General features: G+C 43.5%; 1 protein-coding gene across 1 annotated transcript in view; it reads left to right on the top strand.

Moving 5' to 3' along the window:
- MERTK (MER proto-oncogene, tyrosine kinase) overlaps nt 1–21,758 on the top strand; it is a 129,242-nt gene extending 107,484 nt beyond the window's left edge. Inside the window, exons 15-19 of the mRNA XM_053587095.1 lie at nt 2,613–2,731; nt 11,855–11,964; nt 13,745–13,904; nt 14,589–14,725; nt 20,565–21,758. Coding sequence (XP_053443070.1) covers nt 2,613–2,731; nt 11,855–11,964; nt 13,745–13,904; nt 14,589–14,725; nt 20,565–21,078 — 1,040 coding nt within the window. The 3' untranslated portion in view covers nt 21,079–21,758. The remainder of the gene's footprint in view (nt 1–2,612; nt 2,732–11,854; nt 11,965–13,744; nt 13,905–14,588; nt 14,726–20,564) is intronic.
- The last annotated feature ends 206 nt before the right edge of the window (nt 21,759–21,964 follow it).

The raw sequence follows: 21,964 nt of genomic DNA, 5'->3' as shown, positions 1-21,964 counted from the left end.
GATGTGTTGTTGGATTCTGTTTGTTAGGATCTTATTGAGTATTTTTGCATCAATATTCATTAGTGATATTGGTCTAAAATTTTCTTTTCTTGTTGGGTCTTTCCATGGTTTAGGGATCAAGATAATGTTTGCTTCGTAGAATGTGTTGAGTAGTATTCCTTCTTTTTCTATATTTTGGAAGAGGTTTAGTAACATAGGTACTAGTTCTTCTTTAAAGGTTTGGTAGAATTCTGACATAAAGTCATCTGGTCCTGGGCTTTTCTTTTTAGGGAGATTTTGTATAGTTGATGCTATTTCAGAACTTGATATAGGCCTGTTCAACATTTCCACTTCGTTCTGGCTAAGTCTTGGTAGGTGGCGTACTTCCAAGTATTAGTCGATTTCTTTCAGATTTTCATATTTCTGAGAGTAAAGTTTCTTGTAATATTCGTTAAGGATTTTTTTAATTTCTGAGGGGTCTGTTGTTATTTCATCTTTACCATTTCTGATTGATGAAATTGGAGATTTTATTCTTTTTTTCCTGGTTAGTTTGGCCAAAGGTTTATCTATTTTATTGATCTTTTCAAAAAACCAACTTTTGGATTTATTGATCTGTTGTATAATTCTTTTGTTTTAAATTTCTTTTAATTCTGCTCTGATTATGGTTATTTCTTTTCTTCTGCTGGGTTTGGGGTTGGAGTGTTCTTCCTTCTCCAGTTGCTTGAGATGTCCCATTACGTTATTAATTTCCTCTCTTTTTGTTTTCTTGAGGAAGGCTTGCAATGCTATAAATTTCCATCTTAGGACTGCTTTGCAGTGTCCCAGAGGTTCTGATAATTCATGTCTTCATTGTTGTTTTGTTCCAAAAATATGGTGATTTCCTTCTTAATCTCGTCTATTACCCATCTGTCCTTCAGCATGAGGTTATTTAGCTTCCATGTTTTCGTATGGGTATATAGATTCCTGTTGTTATTGAGTTCAACTTTTATTCCATGATTGTCTGAGAAGATGCAAGGAATAATTTCTATTTTTTTTAATTTGCTGAGGTTAGATTTGTGGCCTAGGATGTGGTCGATTTTGGAGTATGTTCCGTGGGCTGATGAGAAGAATGTGTATTCAGTTTTGTTGGGATGAAATGTTCTGTAGATGTCTGTTAAGTCCAGATGTTGAATGATTAAGTTCAAATCTAGTATTTCTTTGCTTTACTTCTTTTTGGAGGATCTATCCAGCACTGCTATGGAACTGGAGGAAATCAAGTTGCTCATGTCGGTTAAAGTTTCTGTTATAAATGGAGGTGCATTCTGGTTGGATGCATAAATATTAATAATTGAAATCTCATCATATTGAGTATTACCTTTAAAAATATGAAGTGTCCATCCTTATCCTTCCTTTTTTTGTTTGGTTTAAAGCCTATTGCATCTGTGAATAGGATTGCAACACCTGCTTTTTTCTGCTTTCCATTTGCCTGGAGTATAGATGACCATCCCTTCACCTTGAGTCTATATTTGTCTTTTAATGTAAGATGAGATTCTTGTATGCAGCAGATATCTGGCTTGAGTTTTTGTATCCAGTCAGCCAACCTGTGCCTCTGAGGACAATTTAAACCATTCACATTAATTGAGCATATTGATAAGCCTTTTGCGAGTCTGGTGGACATTTTTAATCCTTTTGTGACTGTGGAAGTTGGAATTTGATCAAAATTTTCTGGGTGGGTTTACTTTTGTGGTGGAGGATTATGCTGGTCTTTATGGAGGATAGTTCTGAGAATATTCTGGAGAGCTGGTTTAGTTATGGAAAATTTCTTCAACTTGTGAATATCATTGAAGTATTTAATTTCTCCATCATAAATGAAACTCGTTTAGCTGGGTGCAGGATCCTGGGTTGAAAGTTATTTTGTTTTAGGAGATTAAAAGTCGATGACCATCCTCTTCTAGCTTGAAAGGTTTCAGCAGAGAGATCTGCAGTTATTCTAATATCCTTCCCCTTGTAGGTAATGGTTTTGTTTCTTCCGGCTGCTTTCAGAATTTTGTCCTTCATATTAACTTTAGTGAAATTGATTATGATGTGTCTGGGGATGTCTTATTCTGGTTGAGTCGTGCTGGAATTCTGAAACTGTCTGCTATCTGAATTTCAGAATCTGTTGGCATGTCTGGAAAGTTCTCTTTCATAATCTTGTGGAGAAGAGATTCTGTGCCCTGTGAAGCCACTTCATCGCTCCTCAGAATTATTTTAATAGTTTTAAGCATTTTGTTACATTCAGTGGACTTCTTTACATGAATAAGTGTCTAATTATGACATGAAAGCAGTTTGCCCTTGAATCTTAATGGGTTCTCTATTTCTCAGATTTAGTCTAACAACAACTCCTAGGTTTCTAGATGTCTATATTGGTTACTGATTTATTTTTGAGAATTCTCATGCAAAGATTCGCACTAATCTGAAATAGAAAAAAAAAATAGTGGACCCTGAGCATGTTCTGTATTTTCTCTCACATAATATATGCGTTAGAAGCTCTTGTTTTTTTTTAACTGTTAACTTGGTAGCAGATGGTTTCAATTCGGCCAGTGGCCCTCAAGGCTTTCCTGCTTAGACATAACAAGTGCTCTTTGTGACTGGTTCTATGTTTTTGATTCCAGGTGTATGTATAGAAATGAGCTCTCACGGCGTCCCAAAGCCCATGGTGATACTACCCTTCATGAAATATGGGGACCTGCACACCTATTTACTTTATTCCCGATTGGACACAGGACCAAAGGTAATAATCTCCTTGTGTTGTCTCTGAACTGTTCTTAGGGCTTGTGCAACAGAGTCAGGACAACCAAACTGTCTAACTATGAAAATGAAAGAGGGAAGGAGAGGACATTGACCTTGGTCAGTGCTCACTCAACAAAATGTTAAAATGTGTATCTGTCCTCACAACACGCGTGCTTGAGAGTATTATTTCTGCTTTATGGCGGGGTGGGTGGGTGGGAGGTAGTAGATGGCGTACAATCTCATGGCCAAAGTCTCATCATCTCTGGAGTCAGTCCTGCACTTCATACCCCTCGCGGCCACATAATCCCCAATGCTCATGGAAGATGGGAAAGCCATTAAATTAGTTCTTAGGGACCCTAAAAACCCACTCCCAATGCCTCTGCAGACAAGCCACTGGAAGGAAATGTCCCTGTGTGTGACCCATGTGGTAGCATCCTATACACTGTCCTATACCTATGAACCTGGATTTACAGTGGCCTGGGGTCAGCCTGGTCACTTTCCCAAAAAGAACACATGCTGTGGACTCATTCACAAATTCTTAAACTCAGGGAGGAAAGTTTATTAAGTTGATTAGTTCATCCTGTGAATAAGTGCAGCTCCAGGGACACTGAAAGGAACATAGCAGTTGTGATTTCTGCCTCATGAACCCCCACGGTGGGTGAGGAAGAACAGGAGACAGGTGGTCAGTTATTTAAAGTGAAGGGGAAAGCTGGGTATGCTATGGGCATAAGGGCCCAAATGCCACGGAGGCCAGGCAGAGTGCCCATCAGCGGTACAGTAGCAGGATGGGCAAGCGGTAACTAGGCTGGGGGGAGGACCACCACCACAGTGGTGGCCAGAACTTCCCCACTGCAGTCACCCAAGGAACCTGGGCAGTTTGGAAGTAAAGCCTGCGATCAGGTGTGATCTCAATGTTGACTCCCCTGATGAGCTGAAAGGTCTCAAGCCTCGAGGGAGGGAGTTCTGGAGAGACATGTTCCTTTCCTCACCCCACCAGGTCATCTGGAATCTTTGCACTGGGTGACGACAGAGCAGGACGGTGCCTCATTTGTTCTGAAAGGTGTTTGAGCCCCGTGCTTTCTGGGTAGCCTCTTATTTTTGAAGACCCTTCTTTTTGCTTTGTTCAATATGCAGTCGCTGGGTGCTGGGTCTGTTTCAGTTCCCACACAGAGGCTGCTTGGTGCTATTTTCCAGTTGTTTGCTGAGGGTGAAGTCACCCCATCCATCTTTCTCTTTTTTGTGAGCCCAGCTCAGAATCAGAAGTGTTGGGGATTGGTGGGCCACCATGCCTGCCTTCAGCAGCGCCCCTAAGGAGGGAAGCAACCCCTGCCCCGAGTCCCCACAGCACAGAGAAACCAGACACCTAGATTGAAGCGCCACGACCTCTGGTAACTAATGAGCTTCATGGCCACAGGTCCAGGTGATTGATAGAGTTACAATGAACTGTGATAACAGGAATGACGACTGAGGGACTTCATGGGGGAAATCAATCTGGAAAAACACCATCTCTTCATCCCAAGAGACCCATAAATCTGTAGAAACAGGCCTTTATTTGAAATGTGGGGAGGTAGTTGAAAGAAGCAGGCAAAACATGAGAGCCAGTGAGGGTCAGAACGTCCTGGGGCCTCCTTTCCTATGTCCTGCTGACTCTGTCGGTGTTTATGCCTGCCTATGAGGGAGGGGAGGGGCGTTTTGCTTTGTGTTATTTTTTTTTTCTTGTTCTGTTCTTCCCAGAGAAGGTCTGAGTGACCTGAACAGGAGAATGGCCCACTTTCTTTTTACTAGTTCCCCCTATGGCCCCATGCCCAGACATATTTCCATTCATTTCCATGTGGCTGCTCTTACATCTTTCACCAGCACGAGTACTAATCAGAGACAGGAAATTACAGTAGCCTCATCATACAGCTATTATCACTGAGTCTCCTCCAAAGAAGAGAAGGGCCTAGTCCAAAGTAAAGAACATGTCTAGGGGGCGGCGCCTGTGGCTCAGTGAGCAGGGCGCCGGCCCCATATACCGAGGGTGGCGGGTTCAAACCCAGCCCCGGCCAAACTGCAACAAAAAAATAGCCGGGCGTTGTGGCGGGCACCTGTAGTCCCAGCTATAAAAAAAAAATAATAATAAAAAAAATAAAAAAATAAAGAACATGTCTAGGTGCCGTGGCTCACGCCTGTAATCCCAGCACTCTGGGAGGCCAAGGTGGGGGGATTGCCTGAGCTCAGGAGTTTGAGACCAGCCTGAGCAAGAGTGAGACCCAGTCTCTAAAAGTAGCCTGGCATTGTGGTGGCACCTGTAGTCCCAGCTACTTGGGAGGGTAAGGCAAGAGAATCTCTTGAGCCCAAGAGTTTGAGGTTGCTGTGAGCTGTGATGCCACGGCACTCTACTCAGGTGACTAGGTGCAACTCTGTCTCAAAAAAAAAAGGTGGCGCCTGTGGCTCAACAGGGTAGGGCACTGGCCCCATATGCTGGAGGTGGCGGGTTCAAATCCAGCCCCTGCCAAAAACTGCAAAAAAAAAGGAGAACATTTATAGACATGGCTAAGTTTTTTCCTTCCCTTTTTGTTTCCCCAAAAAGAAATATGATAGCATCATGAAAACCTTGCAAAAGAAGAATACATTATCCACAATGCCCAACACCGTCGCACAATGGTTAGCAACTTCAGCCATTGTCTTCTTACCACTTACTCCATGCTTGTGTGTCTCAGGTACTTGTCATCACCACACACGCAGCTGCCCAGAGAGTGACAGCACTAGCTGCCCAGAGAGTGACAGCACTAGCACTTCTCAAGAATTTAGCATAGGCCAGCCTGAATTTTGCAAGTATGACTGTATTAGTAGCACAACAACCTGAGGAAGTAATTACAGATCGAATCTTAAGAGAGGAAACTGAGGCCCAGAGAGGGCAGTGGTGGAAACATAACTGGACCCCAGGCTGCAGACCCCATTCTTTCAGCTTCCTCCATCCCCCATGTGCCCTCCCTGGTGGGGCAGCCCCCAGACAGTGCTGTGTGTGGCTGCACCACATCTCTTCAGTGGAGCCTGTTTTAGGTTCATAGGTACTTCCACTCACCTTTTTTTTTTTGAGACAACAGCCTTACTTTGTCACCCTTGGCAGAGTGCCATGGCGTCTTAGCTCACAACAACCTCAGACTCTTGGATTCAAGTGATCCTATTTCCTCAGCCTCCCAAGTAGCTGGTACTACAGGGCCCCACCACAATGCCCAGTTATTTTTAGAGACTAGTTCTCGCTCTGGCTCAGGCTGGTCTTAAACTCCTGAGCTCAAGCAATCCACCCACCTCAACCTCCTTCCACTCACATTTAATTTTCTGGTATGTTTTATCATTTTCTCAGTAATTGGTGGGGGAGATTTCATGTTGTACAAGATTGCATTTTGTAGTGAAAAAATAAAATAAAAATAAACAGGGCTACATGTATTTGTTGGCCAAAGATTATCTGTCTTGCAAAGCTTAACTCTTCCCCCTTACTTAGACTCCCATGCAAAAAATAGCCTCATATTGAATGTCTTTTTTACATCTCTGTAAAAGTGAAATAGAGGGACAATTTATATTCTTTTTTTTTTTTTTTTTTTTTTTTGAGACAGAGTCTCAGATTTTCGCCCTCAGTAGAGTGCTGTGGCATCACAGCTCACAGCAACCTCCAGCTCTTAGGCTTAGGCGATTCTCTTGCCTCAGCCTCCCAAGTAACTGGGATTACAGGTGCCCGCCGCAACACCCAACTAAATATATTCTTTTTTTTTTTTTTATTGTTGGGGATTCATTGAGGGTACAAGAAACCAGTTTACACTGATTGCATTTGTTAGGTAAAGTCCCTCTTACAATTGTGTCTTGCCCCCAAAAGGTGTGTCACACAACGAGACCCCACCCCCTCCCCTCCTTCCCTCTCTCTGCTCTTTCTTTCCCCACCCCCCTCTGATAATTTACATTCTTTTAAAAATATTTTTTAAATGATCATACAGTAAAATTAGCTTTTTCCCTTTTTGTTACATAGTTCCATGCATTTTAACACATATACAGATTAATATACCCATAATTCTAGTCAGGGTACAGAATAGTGGTATCACCCAATAAGATTTCCTTCTGCTACCCCTTTGTAGTAACACCTTCCACCCCCATGGCTAACCCATGGTCACCACTGTTCTGTGCTCTACCACTATGGTTTTGTCTTTTCAAGAATGTCATATACCTAGGGTCAGACAATTTATAATCTGTGGGGACTGGCCTCTTTCACTCAGCATTATTCCTTTGAGATCACTCAAGTTGTTAATGTCAATAGTTCACTCCTTTTTTTTCTTTTTATCCCTGTGTAATATTCCATTGTATGGATATACTGAAGTTTATCTGTTTCATCCATTGAGGGATTTATGGGACATTTCCAGGTTTTGACCATCATGAATGAAGCTGTTATAAAAATTCATGTGCCGCTTTTTGTGTGAGGTCTTCATTTTTTCTAGAGTAAATGGCCAGGAGTTGGGATGCTGAGTCGTGGTTAACATAGGACACTGGCTGCACCCCAGTTTTCCAGTGTGGCTGCACCATTTTACAATCCTACAGGCCATGTGTGAGAAAATCAATTGCTCCTCCTTCTTATTAGCACTTGGTATTGTCAATAGTTGTTTGATTTTTTGGGTTTTTTGTTTGTAGCTATTCTGATAGATGTGTAGTGGTGTCTCGTCGTGCTTTTATTTACACTTCCCAGTGATTAATGATGTCGAGTATCTTGTCATGTGCTTTTTCACCATCCTTATATCTTCTTGGTGAGTGTTTGTTCAAGTTTTTTGTTCATTTTTTTTTAATTAAGTTGTTGATTGTCTTATTGTTGAGAGCTCTTTAAATACAATTCCTTTGTCGGCTATGAGATTTGCACAGATCAGTTTCTCAGTTTGGAGCTGGTCTTTTGCATTGTCTTAACATGAGCAAAAAAATTTAAATATTTATGAAAGTCCAATTTATTGTTTTTTCTTTTATGAGTCATGCTTTTTGTTCTCTTGTCTAAGAATTCTACCTAATTCCTGATTTAAAAAAACATATTATTCTCTCCTATGTTCTTCTAAAAATGTTGTGGTTTACACATTACATTTAAGTATATGATTGATTTGTGGTGACTTTTTGCTTTTGTTTGGTTGTATTTTTTATTTGGGGGTTTTGTTGATTTTTTTTTTTTTTTTTTTTTTGCAGTTTTTGGCTGGGGCTGGGTTTGAATCCACCGCCTCTGGCATATGGGGCTGGTGCACTACTCCATTGAGCCACAGGCGCCACCTTGATTGTTTTTTTGAGACAGAATCTCACTCTGTCACCCCGGGTAGAGTACAGTGGTGTCATCACAGCTCACTGCAACCTCTGGGCTCAGCCTCCCCAGTACCCAGGACTATAAGTCTTCCTGCCCAGCTAATTTTTCTATTTTTAGAAACAGAGTCTCATTCCTATTCCCACTGGTCTCCAACTCCTGAGCTCAAGAGATCCTCCTGCCTCAGCCTCCTAGGGTGTTTGGATTATAGGTGGAACCATTGTGCCAGGCCAATTGTGTTACTTTTTGTATAAGGGTTAAGATTTAGTTCAAGGTTTGCTTTTCTATATGTGGATTACTAACAGCATTTGTGAAAAGGCTATCCCTTAATATGTTGAATTGCTTTTGCAACTTTGTTAAAAAAAAACAACTGGCTGTACATTTCTGAGATCTCAGTTCTGTTCCATTAAGCTGCATGCCCTTCCTTTGTCTCCTCCACCCCCACCCCACTGCCTTGTCTTTATGACTGTAGCTTTATGGTAGGTCCTAAAACCACATCATGTGATTCCTCCTGCTTTATTCTACCTTTTCACAACTATTTTAGCTTTAATCTTATCTTGTTTTGAATAAAATAACAGTGTGGAAAGCAATTTCGCAGCATTTTACTAACAAATGGATAGTTTCTGTTTGCAAAAATATGAGTATATCTTCAATGATGGAAAATAACTTTCAAATCTTATAAAAAGGAATGTATTTTCCTATTTTGACACTTACTAGCCACAGATAAAGATAAAAGATACAAAGTACAGAGAAAAACAGGAAAATCAAGCTTTAATTCAGATCAACTTCTAGGGTAAATGAAATTGCTTTTTTTTTTTTTTTGCGGCTTTTGGCCAGGGCCGGGCTTGAACCTGCCACCCCCGGTATATGGGGCCAGCACCCTACTCCTTGAGTCATAGGCATCACCCAAAATTGCTTTCTTAATTTCATTTTCAGATTATTCATTGATAGTGTGTAAAAATACAATTGATTTTTATTTATCCATTTTATAGCCGGCAACCTTGCTAAGCTTATTAATTTTATTACACAATTTTTTTTAAATATCTTTTAGGGCGGTGCCTGTGGCTCAGTGGGTAAAGCACCGGCCCCATATGACGAAGGTGGCGGGTTCAAGCCTAGCCCTGGCCAAACTGCAACGAAACAATAGCCATGCATTGTGGCGGGCACCTGTAGTCCCATCTACTCTGGAGGCTGAGGCAAGAGAATCGCCTAAGCCCAGGAGTTGGGAGGTTGCTCTGAGCTGTGATGCAACAGCACTCTACCAAGGGTGATAAAGTAAGACTCTCTCTCTAAAATAAGTAAATGACTTTTAGCCATAGTCTCCAAGAATCTCATAACTATTCTAGGGAAAAAAAGAATAATGCAAATAAATAGCCCCTGATACTCATTACACCTTCATGAATAATAGCAGGATTTGATATTTCTTAGGACTCAAATCCTTTCCTAGAAATTAGCTTCCAGGAAACCAAATATCCCAAATGTATAAAACAGAGGTATAACATTTTCATATGTTGCTATTTTCGCATTTTTTAATAACTCCATTAATTAAGCATAAGCATAATTAATTTGTTTGTATATGCAGTATATAATTGACATGTGTCTTAGTTGGAAAACATAAGTGACTAAAAATATAGTGTCTTTGATAGTACCATTTTGGAAAACTCATATTCCATGGAGAACAAGCCATGACAAATCCAGTGCTTTGGGGGGAGGGTATTTTGTGGATGGATCCATTCATTATTGCCAGGAACTTGTGGTAAACTCTTTTCTTTAGAACTATGTGCTAAAACATTTAGTTACTACATGGAACTTTCATCACTCATAATCCTCATAACTGATTCTAACAGAGGCAAGTTTTCTATCATAGCAGTCTAATTTTGGTGGGTTTGTTGTTGTTGTTGTTTGTTGAGACAGTCTCACTCTGGCCCCCTGGGTAGAGTGCTATGGCATCATAACTCACAGCAACCTCAAACTCTTGGACTCAAATGATACTCTTTCCTCAGCTTCCCAAATAGCTGAGACTACAGGCATTCTCCACAAAGCCCAGCTAGTTTTTCTGTTTTTAGTAGAGATGGTGATCTCGCTCTTGCTTAGGCTGGTCTCAAACTCCAGAGCTCAAGCAACCCACTTGCCTTGGCCTCACAGAGTGCTAGGATTATAGGAATGAGCCACTGTACCTAGCCTCACAAGAAGATTTCTTAAGCCCAAACTTTGAGGTTGCTATAAGCTATGACGCCATGGGACTCAACCCCCAGGGCAACAAAGTAAGTCTGTCTAAAAAAAAAAAAAAAAGCCACTAATCTTGGCCAGGCACGTAGCACATGCCTATAATCGCAACACTTTGGGAGGCCAAGGCAGGAGAATCACTTGAGGCCAGAAGTTCAAGACCAGCATGGGCAATATGAGAAGACCTCATTGCTATTAAAAAAAATTCAAAAATTGGGCGGCGCCTGTGGCTCAGTCGGTAGGGCGCCGGCCCCATATACCGAGGGTGGCGGGTTCAAACCCGGCCCCGGCCAAACTGCAACCAAAAAATAGCCGGGCGTTGTGGCGGCCGCCTGTAGTCCCAGCTACTCGGGAGGCTGAGGCAAGAGAATGGCTTAAGCCCAGGAGTTGGAGGTTGCTGTGAGCTGTGTGAGGCCACGGCACTCTACCGAGGGCCATAAAGTGAGACTCTGTCTCTACAAAAAAAAAAAAAAAAATTCAAAAATTAACTGGGTAGCCGGGCGTTGTGGCGGGCGCCTGTAGTCCCAGCTACTCGGGAGGCTGAGGCAAGAGAATCGCTTAAGCCCAGGAGTTGGAGGTTGCTGTGAGCTGTGTGAGGCCAGGGCACTCTACCAAGGGCCATAAAGTGAGACTCTGTCTCTACAAAAAAAAAAAAAATTAACTGGGTATGGTGGCGTGCAACTGTAGGTAGTCCTAGCTACTCAGGAAGCTGAGGTGTGAGGATCTCCTGAGCCCAGGAGTTTGAAGCTGCAATGAGTGAGCTATGATCACACCACTGCAGGGTCGTAGAGCAAGACCCTGTCCCTTAAAAAACAAAACAAACCACTAGACTTGAAACTGACAGGAGGGCCCTAGAAAAACAAAATGAAAATTCTTAAATATGTGTCTGTGATAGTTTGGTCCTGTGATTAGGGGCAAAGACTATCCTAATTTCTGTCAAGAAAAATAAAGTACCTTTCCAAACATTTCAAAGTAAAATGATAGCAGATGTGAATGCCTAGTTGGAAATAGCTCTTCCTTTGTGGGCTTTTTGCCTCCTCTACACACACACCCATCACCTCTGCAGAAGCCAGACTGCCCATCCCTTGCCCTCCTCTGCACAGCATGGGCACTCTGTCCTACTTGCAAGGACACTAGGGATTGCATTTGACCTCATAACTTGTGCAGGGAAACAGAATGTTACTTACTGTATAAAGACAGGAGAATGTGGTATTTGCCAAGGAGTTTTTTTTTTTTTTTTTGTAGAGACAGAGTCTCACTGTACTGCCCTCGGTAGAGTGCCGTGGCGTCACACGGCTCACAGCAACCTCCAGCTCTTGGGCTTACGTGATTCTCTTGCCTCAGCCTCCCGAGTAGCTGGGACTACAGGTGCCCGCCACAATGCCCGGCTATTGCCAAGGAGTTTTATGATTTTATTTTTCCTTTCCTTTTTGAAAACCTTATTTGTGATATTAATGACATAGACATGAACGATTTTGTTTCCCTTTTTCACCACCACACCTTAATAAAAACTCCTTCTACTCCCTCAGATGAAAATAGCTCGCCAAGTTTTCCTCTTTCAAAGGCAGTCTTTCTTCTTGTTTCCTCTTCCCCCAGCATATTCCTCTGCAGACACTATTGAAGTTCATCGTGGATATTGCCCTGGGAATGGAGTATCTGAGCAACAGGAATTTTCTTCATCGAGATTTAGCTGCTCGAAACTGCATGTAAGAGCCCTGGGCCATCCTGGAAGGGGCTGGACCTCAGGGTTGGGGGCAGCCTGCAGCTGTGGAGATAGGGAAGAAGCCACGTTTGGGAGAGGCTGGTGTGGCTTCCTCTCAAAATGGGATTATCATTGGGTGTTTGCTTGGGGTTTTCGTTGCCTCTGCCTCTAAGACTCTAGTTGACCTCCAGAGCTTTCTCCTGTGATTACTTTTTAATTTTCATTCCCTCATTCATGTTGGATTGCTAGGTGTGACCTTTGATCCTTCCCCATTGCCAGCAGTTAGCTTTGGACCCAGAGTTATTTGCAAGTCAGCTACTCATGAAGATAGTAATGAAAGTTATAAAGGCTTTGTTCCCAGTTTTCATAATGCTTCCTTGTGAAGTTCTGTACTTTGAATACGTGGAAGCTTGCCTTGCACAGCAGACAATGGCTTAATTATACAAAAACTTTGGACTTACGTCCTCCCCATTTCTTCATCCTGCTTCAAGGAGCCATTATCTGCTGCAAATCTTCAAAAACAATGACTCTCTCTTGATTTTAAGTTTGCTATTGAAAGAAGCATACTTAAATACATTGTTGTCATTTGCTTTTCTAGGTCAGAGATGTGACAATGGGGCCTCCACCCTCCTGCCTCCCAACCAGCCCTGCCCCTCTATCCCCTCCCCGTTTCATAAACCTCATTTTTTAAAACCTTAAAGGGGGTTTGAATTTTCTTGCTGCTGTCATTTAAGTAATCGTCTACCACAGAGCTTACCCTTCTTTCTCTTTCCTTTATGTTTTTCCCACCAGATAGAGTGACCAGCTTTCTGGTTTGCCCTGGACTGAGGGGATCCCCAGGACATAAGATTTCCAGTTTTGAAAGTCAGTGTAGGGCAAATGGGCCCAAGTTAGTCCCCTGCCCCAGACACTGTACACTGCTTCCTTCTCTGCTCTCTTTCCTCCTTGTCTCGGAGCCGTTTTAATAATGAGCTGTAAGTGCAATTGTATGCTTTTAATTTCCCAGTTTATCCTTCAAACACTCACCCAGCCATTTTAGCCAGCAATCCCATGCCTCCCTCTTACAGCAGCTCTTCCGCACCTCCGCCAACTCTCAGGAGCTTTACTTAGTCCACAAGGCAACTGCTGCTTCTAGACCTTAGGCAGGAGGCTCCAGAGGTGCTCCATAGTGCGGCAGAGGGCCTGGTTGTGAGCTGCTCCTCTTTATACTCTTGCTGAGCCCCATCTCTGTTCCTCCCTGGTGTCTCTGTCCACTGGGCACAGGAGCCCAGCTGGTCCAGATCCCCACACAGATTGGAGCAATGAAAGACGATAGCTCTTCTGGCTTCCCCTCACTTGCCCTGCCATTGGTCCCAAAGCAGGACCTTCCCAGGCTAAGGGGTCTCTATGTTCTTTTGATCACTTACCATAAATGTTTCCAGCTGCACCTGATACAGACCAGTGATTTTTTTTGGTGGAAGGCAGAGTCTTGTTCAGTCACCCTGGGTAGAATGCCATGGTGTCATAGCTCACAGCAACCTCAAACTCCTGGGCTTAAGTGATCCTCTTGCCTCAGTTTCCCGAGTGACTGGGACTATAGCCACCTGCCATGATGCTGTGTTAGTTTTTCTGTTTTTAGTAGAGACGGGGTCTTGCTCTTGTTCAGACTGGTCTTGAACTCGAGGCTGCTTGCCTCAGCCTCACAGTACTAGGATGACAGGTGTGAACCACTGTGCCCAGCCCCCAGACCATGATTTAATGTTTGCCTCTGAAGGTTGCTGAGGACACGAACTTGCTCTCTGCAGGTTGCGAGATGACATGACTGTCTGTGTTGCGGACTTTGGCCTCTCTAAGAAGATTTACAGTGGTGATTACTACCGCCAAGGCCGCATTGCTAAGATGCCTGTGAAATGGATCGCCATCGAGAGTCTTGCAGACCGAGTCTACACAAGTAAAAGTGATGTGGTAGGTACCTAGCTTTGACTCGGGGCCCCATGTTGCAAAGACGAGGACACACTGAATGAAATGACTTAAACTGGTATTGAAAGACATTTTACTTTTTGAGAAACTGAGGATTGGGACCATGCTCAGACCTCTCTTTTATTTCTTGCTAGATACTTTAATTCAGGTGGAATAGTGGATTCTGGTGAAGCATCACAACACTCAGAAGAGCTGTGCTTTACAGAGGCTTTTAATTTATTCTCATTTTTCTTTGCTGTCAAAGGATGACTTATTGCCTACAACTAAGATATTTCATAGTTGTATTAAGTTGAATGAGTTCATCCAGTGGCTCTTTGGAACCACAATACTATACAAAAGGCATTGTGTGTAATTAATACCCTTGACCCAAATTAGGAAAAGAAAACACCTCACAGTAATGATGGAGCAGAGCTTCAAGCAGAGGTCTGACGTGTGACGAGGCTGTTTCTGCCTTTGCCAAATTTCCCAGAACAACGTTCATAAAATTGGAAAACAGTGACACTCCAACCCGTATTAGTGTCGTGTTGGGAGAGCCGTGTGTCTCACACATAATTGCCAGCTTTGTGTACGATCATCGGGGCTTTAGGGAAATGACCTTTCCCAATGAAAAAGTCCATTCAGCCTCTGTGGAAAGACTTGCATCCTAATTTGTTGTTGCCTTGTTCTCAGTGGGCATTTGGCGTGACCATGTGGGAAATTGCCACGCGGGGAATGACTCCCTACCCCGGGGTCCAGAACCATGAGATGTATGACTATCTTCTCCATGGCCACAGGCTGAAGCAGCCCGAGGACTGCCTGGATGAGCTGTGAGTGAGCTCTGTGTCCCTGGGCTCTGCAGGGGGTAGCCACTTGGCTCTGCAAACACCTGGGGAAATGCACCTTGGGGGTGGGAGGCTGTAACCCAAGTGGGCATGTGCAAAGGGTGGCACCTGCTGACACTCCCAACCAGGAGCCTTCCCTGGAGTGGTGTAGGAGATGGTGTGTTGCATCTCCAGTGAGCCCATCAAGCAAGCCTCAGCCTTGAAGGATGGTCACTGTCAAGTCAAAGTGATAGCATGTGTCCTGAAAATCCTTATGTACCTCTATGAAATATATCTGCAGATAAACAGGTTTGCTTTATAGCATATGAGGTATTTGTATGACTCCTCATCCTCTTTCAGTCCAGTTTCCTTCTCTATTTATTTATTTTTTTGAGACAGAGTCTCACTTTGTCACCCTCAGTAGAGTGCCGTGGCATCATTGCTCACAGCAACCTCAAACTCTTGGGCACAAGCAATTCTCTTGCCTCAGATTTCCAAGTAGCTAGGGCTACAGGAGCCGCCACAATACCTGGCTATTTTTAGAGACAAGGTCTCGCTCTTGCTCAGACTGGTCTCGAACCTGTGACCTCAGGCAGTCCATCGGCCTCCCGGAGTGCTAGGATTGCAGGCATGACATCTTTCTCTTTATATAGCATTTCAAACACATCACTCATAGTGATATCCTTCATCAGGAAATTTGGAAATCTAAGGCCAGTGACTTTGCTATCAGGCTGGTCATCAGAATTGCTTGGGGGATATTTTTACAATGCAGTTCCTTAGCCCTGTGCCTGAAGGTGGTGATGCTTTTGGTACAAAGTGGACCCAGAAATATGTGTTTCAAAATGCTCTCTGAAAGGCTCAGTACGCACAGTGGTTAGGGTGCCGGCCACATGCACCAAGGGTGGCAGGTTCAAACCCAGCCCAAACCAGCTAAACAACGACAACTGCAACAAAAAATAGCCGAGTGTTGTGGCTGGTACCTGTTGTCCCAGCTACTTGGGAGGCTGAGGCAAGAGAATCGCTTAAGCCCAAGTGTTTGAGGTTGCTATCAAAGGCTGCAACCTCAAAGACCCTTTTGTAGATGCCATGGCATTCTACTGAGGGCAACATAATGAGACTATCTCAAAAAAAAAAAAAAGCTCTTTGAGAGAACATTTGCTCAACAAGGTGTGAAAACCCCCAGCTCCAATGCATGCAGCACCTTCCTGACAGGCTCCTCTCTGTCTTCAAGGCCAAGCTCTGCCTCCTAACTATCCTCCGTGTGTGTTGTGGCCCTTGTGGTTGATTTAACTCTCTGTGCTTCAGATTATCAGCCCCCCAAAAAGCATTATCATATATCCGTCAGGGAGATTTTGTGAGGGTTAAATAAGAAAGTACCTAGAATGCTGGACCGTAAGAGGCACAGGAAGTAAGTGTTCACATAATGATGCCAATTATTAATGCCATCAGAATGAATTGATATCTCGGCTCAGCTCCCGTAGTTCGGTGGTTAAGGTGCTGGCAGGTTTGAACCCAGCCAGGACCTGCTAAAAAACGACAACTGCAACCAAAAGAAAAAGAAAAAGAATGAATTGATATCTCTCCCAGGCCTCTTGCTGACCTTTTTTTTTTTTTGAGACAGAGTCTCTTTCTCAGTCACTCTGTATTGAGTGCTGTGGCGTCATAGCTCACAGCAACCTCAAACTCCTGGCTCTAGTGATCCTCTTGTCTCAACCTCTCAAGTCAGGTTAGGTGCTACAGGTGCCTGCCATAATGCCTGGCTACTTTTTCCATTTTTAGTAGAGACAGGGTCTCGATCTTGCTCAGGCTGGTCCCAAACTCCTGAGCTCAGGCAATCCACCCACTTGGCCTCCCAGAGTGTTAGAATGATGTGAACCACTGCACCTAGCCTTTGCTGACCTTTTGAAAACAATTTCTTGTGTTGCTGCCTGTAGCTTGGTGATTTGAACCCTCCTTGTGGTGTGTCTCCTCTCACCATTCACCATTCTGTATAATGAGGGTATATCTCCATGGGCCTGCAGAGGGGCCTTCTTGCTTATTTAGAGAGACCATTTCAGGGTCAGGGGCCTGTGCTGGCTGTGTCATGAAGTGCCATGCCTGGGTGCCAGTGTAGGTTACCATATGCTGCCCCCCCCCACATGTACACACACACACAGGCCACACTCATGCACAGGTGAACACACATGCACGCACAGGTACGCATGCATCCACATGTACGCAAGCCCTGAACCCGAGAGAGAGCCTGGATCCATTTGCCCTGAGGCCTCCCAAGTCCCTTCAAAGCTAAACAGAAGGGGACTGTTCTCATCAGAGCCTCGCCTTGCCTACTGATGGTGGTGGGGACTAGCTAGCTTTAAGAACACAAACAAACATTGTAAATCCTTTTAAAACCTCATGGGATGCTAATTAAATTAGTCCTAGGGTTTCATGGTAGTTTTGAAAAAAGGGCCATGTTAATAAAGTGTTTACTTCTGAAAATGAGGGACCATTTCTATCAAATAACATTGGTTAGAAAGAATTTCGTTGCAGTTTTTTCCTTAGCTTTCCCTGTATACAAAAACAGTTCGTACCTGCAGCGATTATCTTGGGTCTTAATGAGGTCTAAGCTGTGTCACACTGTGGTTTTAGAGCCTGAACAAGAGAATGCTGAGTCGGTTTTCTGGGAGACTTTTTAGGAGACAGAGCAGCAGAGTCAGCATGCATCACGTGGCTGGGGAAGTCAGACGGGAGTGGGCAGACCCCAACCCCACCTCCCTTGGGCTCTGGGCACTCCCTGAGCAGAGGCAGCTTGATCCCCACTCTGGCCCGAGGCTCTGCTGAGCCGGACTTTTTTCCTCTCCAATCTGGATGCTGGCAAATAACAACATCCCCCAAAGAGGCCTCTGTGTTTCCTTTTCTGAGATATTTCCTTTTAAAAATGAAATGAATCCAAGACATGATTGCAAGAGGGACTTTACCTAACAAATGCAATCAGTGTAACCTGGCTTATTGTACCCTCAATGAATCCCCAACAATAAAAAAAAAAAAAAAAAAAAAGTTAAATGACCAGAGCAGCACTCATAGTAATTTCATCTTGATAAATATTAAATTTTCCTAGTTTGACAAAATATAGCAAACATCCTCAAGTGATTTACTATCAGTTTATTGTAGCCAAATCCCGACTGAAGTGTTTGTATAAAAAATTTCCTATTCTATGATTTGGAATTAAGTCTATCCTAATATCTGTTTTTCACAGTAAATCGTAATTATAGCTGGTATTTATTGCAAAAAAAAATAAAATAAAATAAATAAAAATGAAATGAATCAAAAAAATAAATAAATAAAAATAAAAATGAAATGAATCCTTCCAAACTTCTTCTGTCTAAACATAGCTGAGCTGAGTTGACTCTTGTGTTTAGTTGCCTCTCAGTGTTTGAAAAGTCAACTCTGAAATATGACAATGGGAGTCACAGAGAGCCTTTCGATCCCACACCTCCAAGGGCCACCTCTCCTCACAGCATCAGCCCCACCTTTGCATGACCAGGCTGTAGGCCTCTGTCTTCACTGCCCAGGAGGTTACTCTCTGTGATGCCCCAATCATTATCTGTGGGATATCCCCCCAATGCCCACTGAGCATCCCAGGTTCCTCATACATCCTCTAGGGGACAACCAAAGAACCTTTTTAAAATTATAACATTGGGCGGCACCCATAGGTCAGTGGGTAAGGCACCAGCCACATACACCCAGGCTGGCAGGTTCAAACCCAGCCCAGGCCAGCTAAACAACAATGACAAATGCAGGAAAAAAATAGCTGGGCACTGTGGCAAGAGCCTGTAGCCCTGGCTACTTGAGAGGCTAAGGCAAGAGAATCGCTTAAGCCCAAGACTTTGAGGTTGCTGTGAGCTATGCTGCCACAGCACTCTATGGAGGGTAACAAAGTAAGAGTCTGTCTCAAAAAATAAATAATAAATAAATAAGTAGAAAATTTAAAAACAAAGTGATTTCATCTCAGCCTAGCGATTCTTGAAGTGTTCTCTCTGTTTTATTGTGCTCCTTTAAATGTCACTCATCACGATTCATACTTACCCTGGACACTGGGAATGGAGAATAGAGAACCGTCCCGTGTAGAAGGCCATAGATGAGTCATGAGGCACACTTGGATGTAGAATTGTCCAGTCTGAATCTGATTTCCCTGCTGCCCCCATGACTATGGCACCTTCTGGAACGTCCCTGAGCCCACACTCATCATGACATTACAAAGTGTCAGTGACAGGGCTGTTGAGAAGACCGGACAGAGTGACGCCTATGACACACTGACTCCTGCCCCCACCCCTGCTCCTGTCCTCCTTAGCCCTACTAGCCCCATTGTCCTGTCCAACTCCGCTCTCCTGATAACCAGCCAACTTGTGGGCATGGGACAGAGGTCAGAGAACGTTTTCTTTTCTTTTTTTCTTTTTTTTAAGACAGAGTCTCACTTTGTCACCCTCAGTAGAGTGCCATGGTGCTCCAGCTCACAGCAACCTCAAACTCTTGGGCTTAAGCCATTCTCTTACCTCAGCCTCCCAAGTAGCTGGGACTACAGGCGCCCACCACACACCTGGCTATGTTTTTAGAGATGGGGTCTCGCCCTAGTCAGGCTAGTCTGGAACAGTGAGCTCAGACAATCCGCCCACCTTGGCCTCCCCAGTGCTGGGATTACAGGCATGAGCCACCCCACCCAGCTCAGGGAACATTTTTCTGCGAAGTGCCAAGTAGTAAATACTTTTGACTTTGCAAGCCTTTGAAGCACCTGCTCATCTCTGCCATTGTAGCAAAAGCAATCATAGACAATAGGTAAACAAACAGGCCTAGCTCTGTTCCAATAAAATTTACAAAGCAGGGAGGAAAAGCAGAAAGAGGGACGGAGGGAGGGGGGTGGGGCCTTGGTGTGTGTCACACTTTATTGGGGACAAGACATGATTGCAAGAGGGACTTTACCTAACAATTGCAATCAGTGTAACCTGGCTGCTTGTACCCTCAATGAATCCCCAAAAATAAAAAAAAATAAAAAAATTGTAATTTTCAAGTAATGTTTAACTTCTGCAATTACAAGATACAGAAGATGCAAAAAAAAAAAAAAAAATTTACAAAGCAGACAATGGGCTGGATTTGGCCCATGGGCCATAATTTGCCAACCGCTATATAAAGAAAAAGGCCATAAATACTTCTTATTGGCAAAGTTAGATCTAATGGCCACATACATGTATGTACCCAATTCCCAGAAACAGAATCACTCTTGTATCGAATACTGATGGAATGTTTACAAAAGTTTTATAAAGATTAAACCACCCTGGCTTGGTGTCTGTAGCTCAGCTGCTAGGGCTCCAGCCACATATACCAGAGGTGGTGGGTTTGAACCGAGCCCGGGCATGCCAAACAACAGTGACAACTACAACCAAAAAATAGCCAGGCATTGTGGCAGGCACCTATAGTCCAGCTACTCGGGAGGCTGAGGCAAGAGAATCGCTTAAGCCCAGGAGTTTGAGGTTGCTGTGAGCTGTTATATCACAGCACTCTACTGAGGGCAACACAGTAAGACTCTGTCTCAAAAAAAAAGGGGCAGCACCTGTGGCTCAAGGTGTAGGGCGCTGGCCCCATATGCCGGAGGTGGCGGGTTCAAACTTGGCCCCGGCCAAAAAAAAATAAACTGCAAAAAAAAGAAAAAGATTAAGCCACCCCAAAAGAAATCTCAATAATTTTCATAGAATGTAGAACAAATGTTAATTAAAAAGTGATAAAAATTAACGATCAGACCAACAGAGGTAGATTGCACTAAGGGATCTGTGAGGAGCGCCAGGAGATAATTTGCTTTTTTTCCCACTTTTAGGTATGAAATAATGTACTCTTGCTGGAGAGCTGATCCCTTAGATCGACCTACCTTTTCAGTGTTAAGGCTGCAGCTGGAGAAGCTTCTAGAAAGTTTGCCTGATGTTCAGGACAAAGCAGATATCATTTACGTCAACACGCAGTTGCCGGAGAACTATGAGGCCCTGGCTGAGGGCTCTGTGCTTGGTCCCCTGGACATGAACATTGACCCTGACTCCATAATCGCCTCCTGCACTCCCAACACTGCCATCAGTGTGGTCACAGCAGAAATTCATGAGAACAGACCTCACGAAGAAAGGTACATCCTGGATGGGGGCAGCGAGGAATGGCTAGACCTGGCTTCTGCCACCTCTGCTACTCTCACAGGCGAAAAGAATGGTATTTCACCAGAGGACAAACTCTCAAGGAATGGGGTCTCCTGGTCCCTTTCAAGCACCCTGCCCTTGCAAAGCCCATCGCCAGATGAACTTTTGTTTGCCGACGACTCCTCAGAAGGCTCAGAAGTCCTGATGTGAGGAGAGTTGGGGAGTAGACATTCCAGAAAGAAGTTAGTTCTTCTACTTTAGGAGAAGCCAGTTTGCCTGATGTTTTTGGTATTTGTTTTCCTTACCAAGTAAACTCCATGGCCCCACAGCACCAGATGAATGTTGTTAAAGAAGTCATCATTAAGAATATATAATATATATTTATTTAAAGAGAAAAAACATATATATATATTTTGGAAAGAGACAAGGATATTGTATTTAATGAAAGATGACTTATTTCACTGATCTGGCAGATCTGAAAACATAAGGTTCAGCCATTCTTTGACACTAACACGTGTACAGACAGAGTCAAAGATGTTTTGTAAAGTTTTCTTTTTCATGACAGCTAAATGTAAAAATATTTGTAAAATGAAATGCCACATTTGACTGGGCTCCTGGTCTTTATGTATTTAATAAGAATGATTCATGTAATATTTAAAGTTGAAAAACTGATTAATTTTCTGCTAAGACGTCCTAATAAAATATGAATGAAGAAGGCTGTGTTGAACTTGAGAGTTGGAAAGACAGTGGTCACTGGAAGTGTCAGTACCTTAATGACCTGTCTTCAGTGTAGTTACTGTGACCGTTCTTGGCATTGTTTTTTAGGGATGGGGGAAGAGCACTCCAGGAGTCCATAGATGGGCAACAAAAAATATTAAGGGACTGAAAAAACACAGTGACCAGGAATTTTTTTTTCTTTGTGATGGAGTCTCACTACGTCACCCTCAGTAGAGTGTTGTAGCATCATAGCTCACAGCAACCTCAAACTCTGGGGCTTAAGTGATTCTCTTGCCTTAGCCTCCCAAGTAGCTGGGACTACAGGCACCTGCTGCAACGCCCGGCTATTTTTTGTTGCAGTAGTCATTGTTTAGCAAGC

Source organism: Nycticebus coucang, chromosome 4, assembly GCF_027406575.1.
Source record: "Nycticebus coucang isolate mNycCou1 chromosome 4, mNycCou1.pri, whole genome shotgun sequence".
Taxonomy (NCBI): domain Eukaryota; kingdom Metazoa; phylum Chordata; class Mammalia; order Primates; family Lorisidae; genus Nycticebus; species Nycticebus coucang.
Note: the sequence above shows the minus strand (reverse complement) of the source record. Positions and strands in the feature narration are given on the sequence as shown.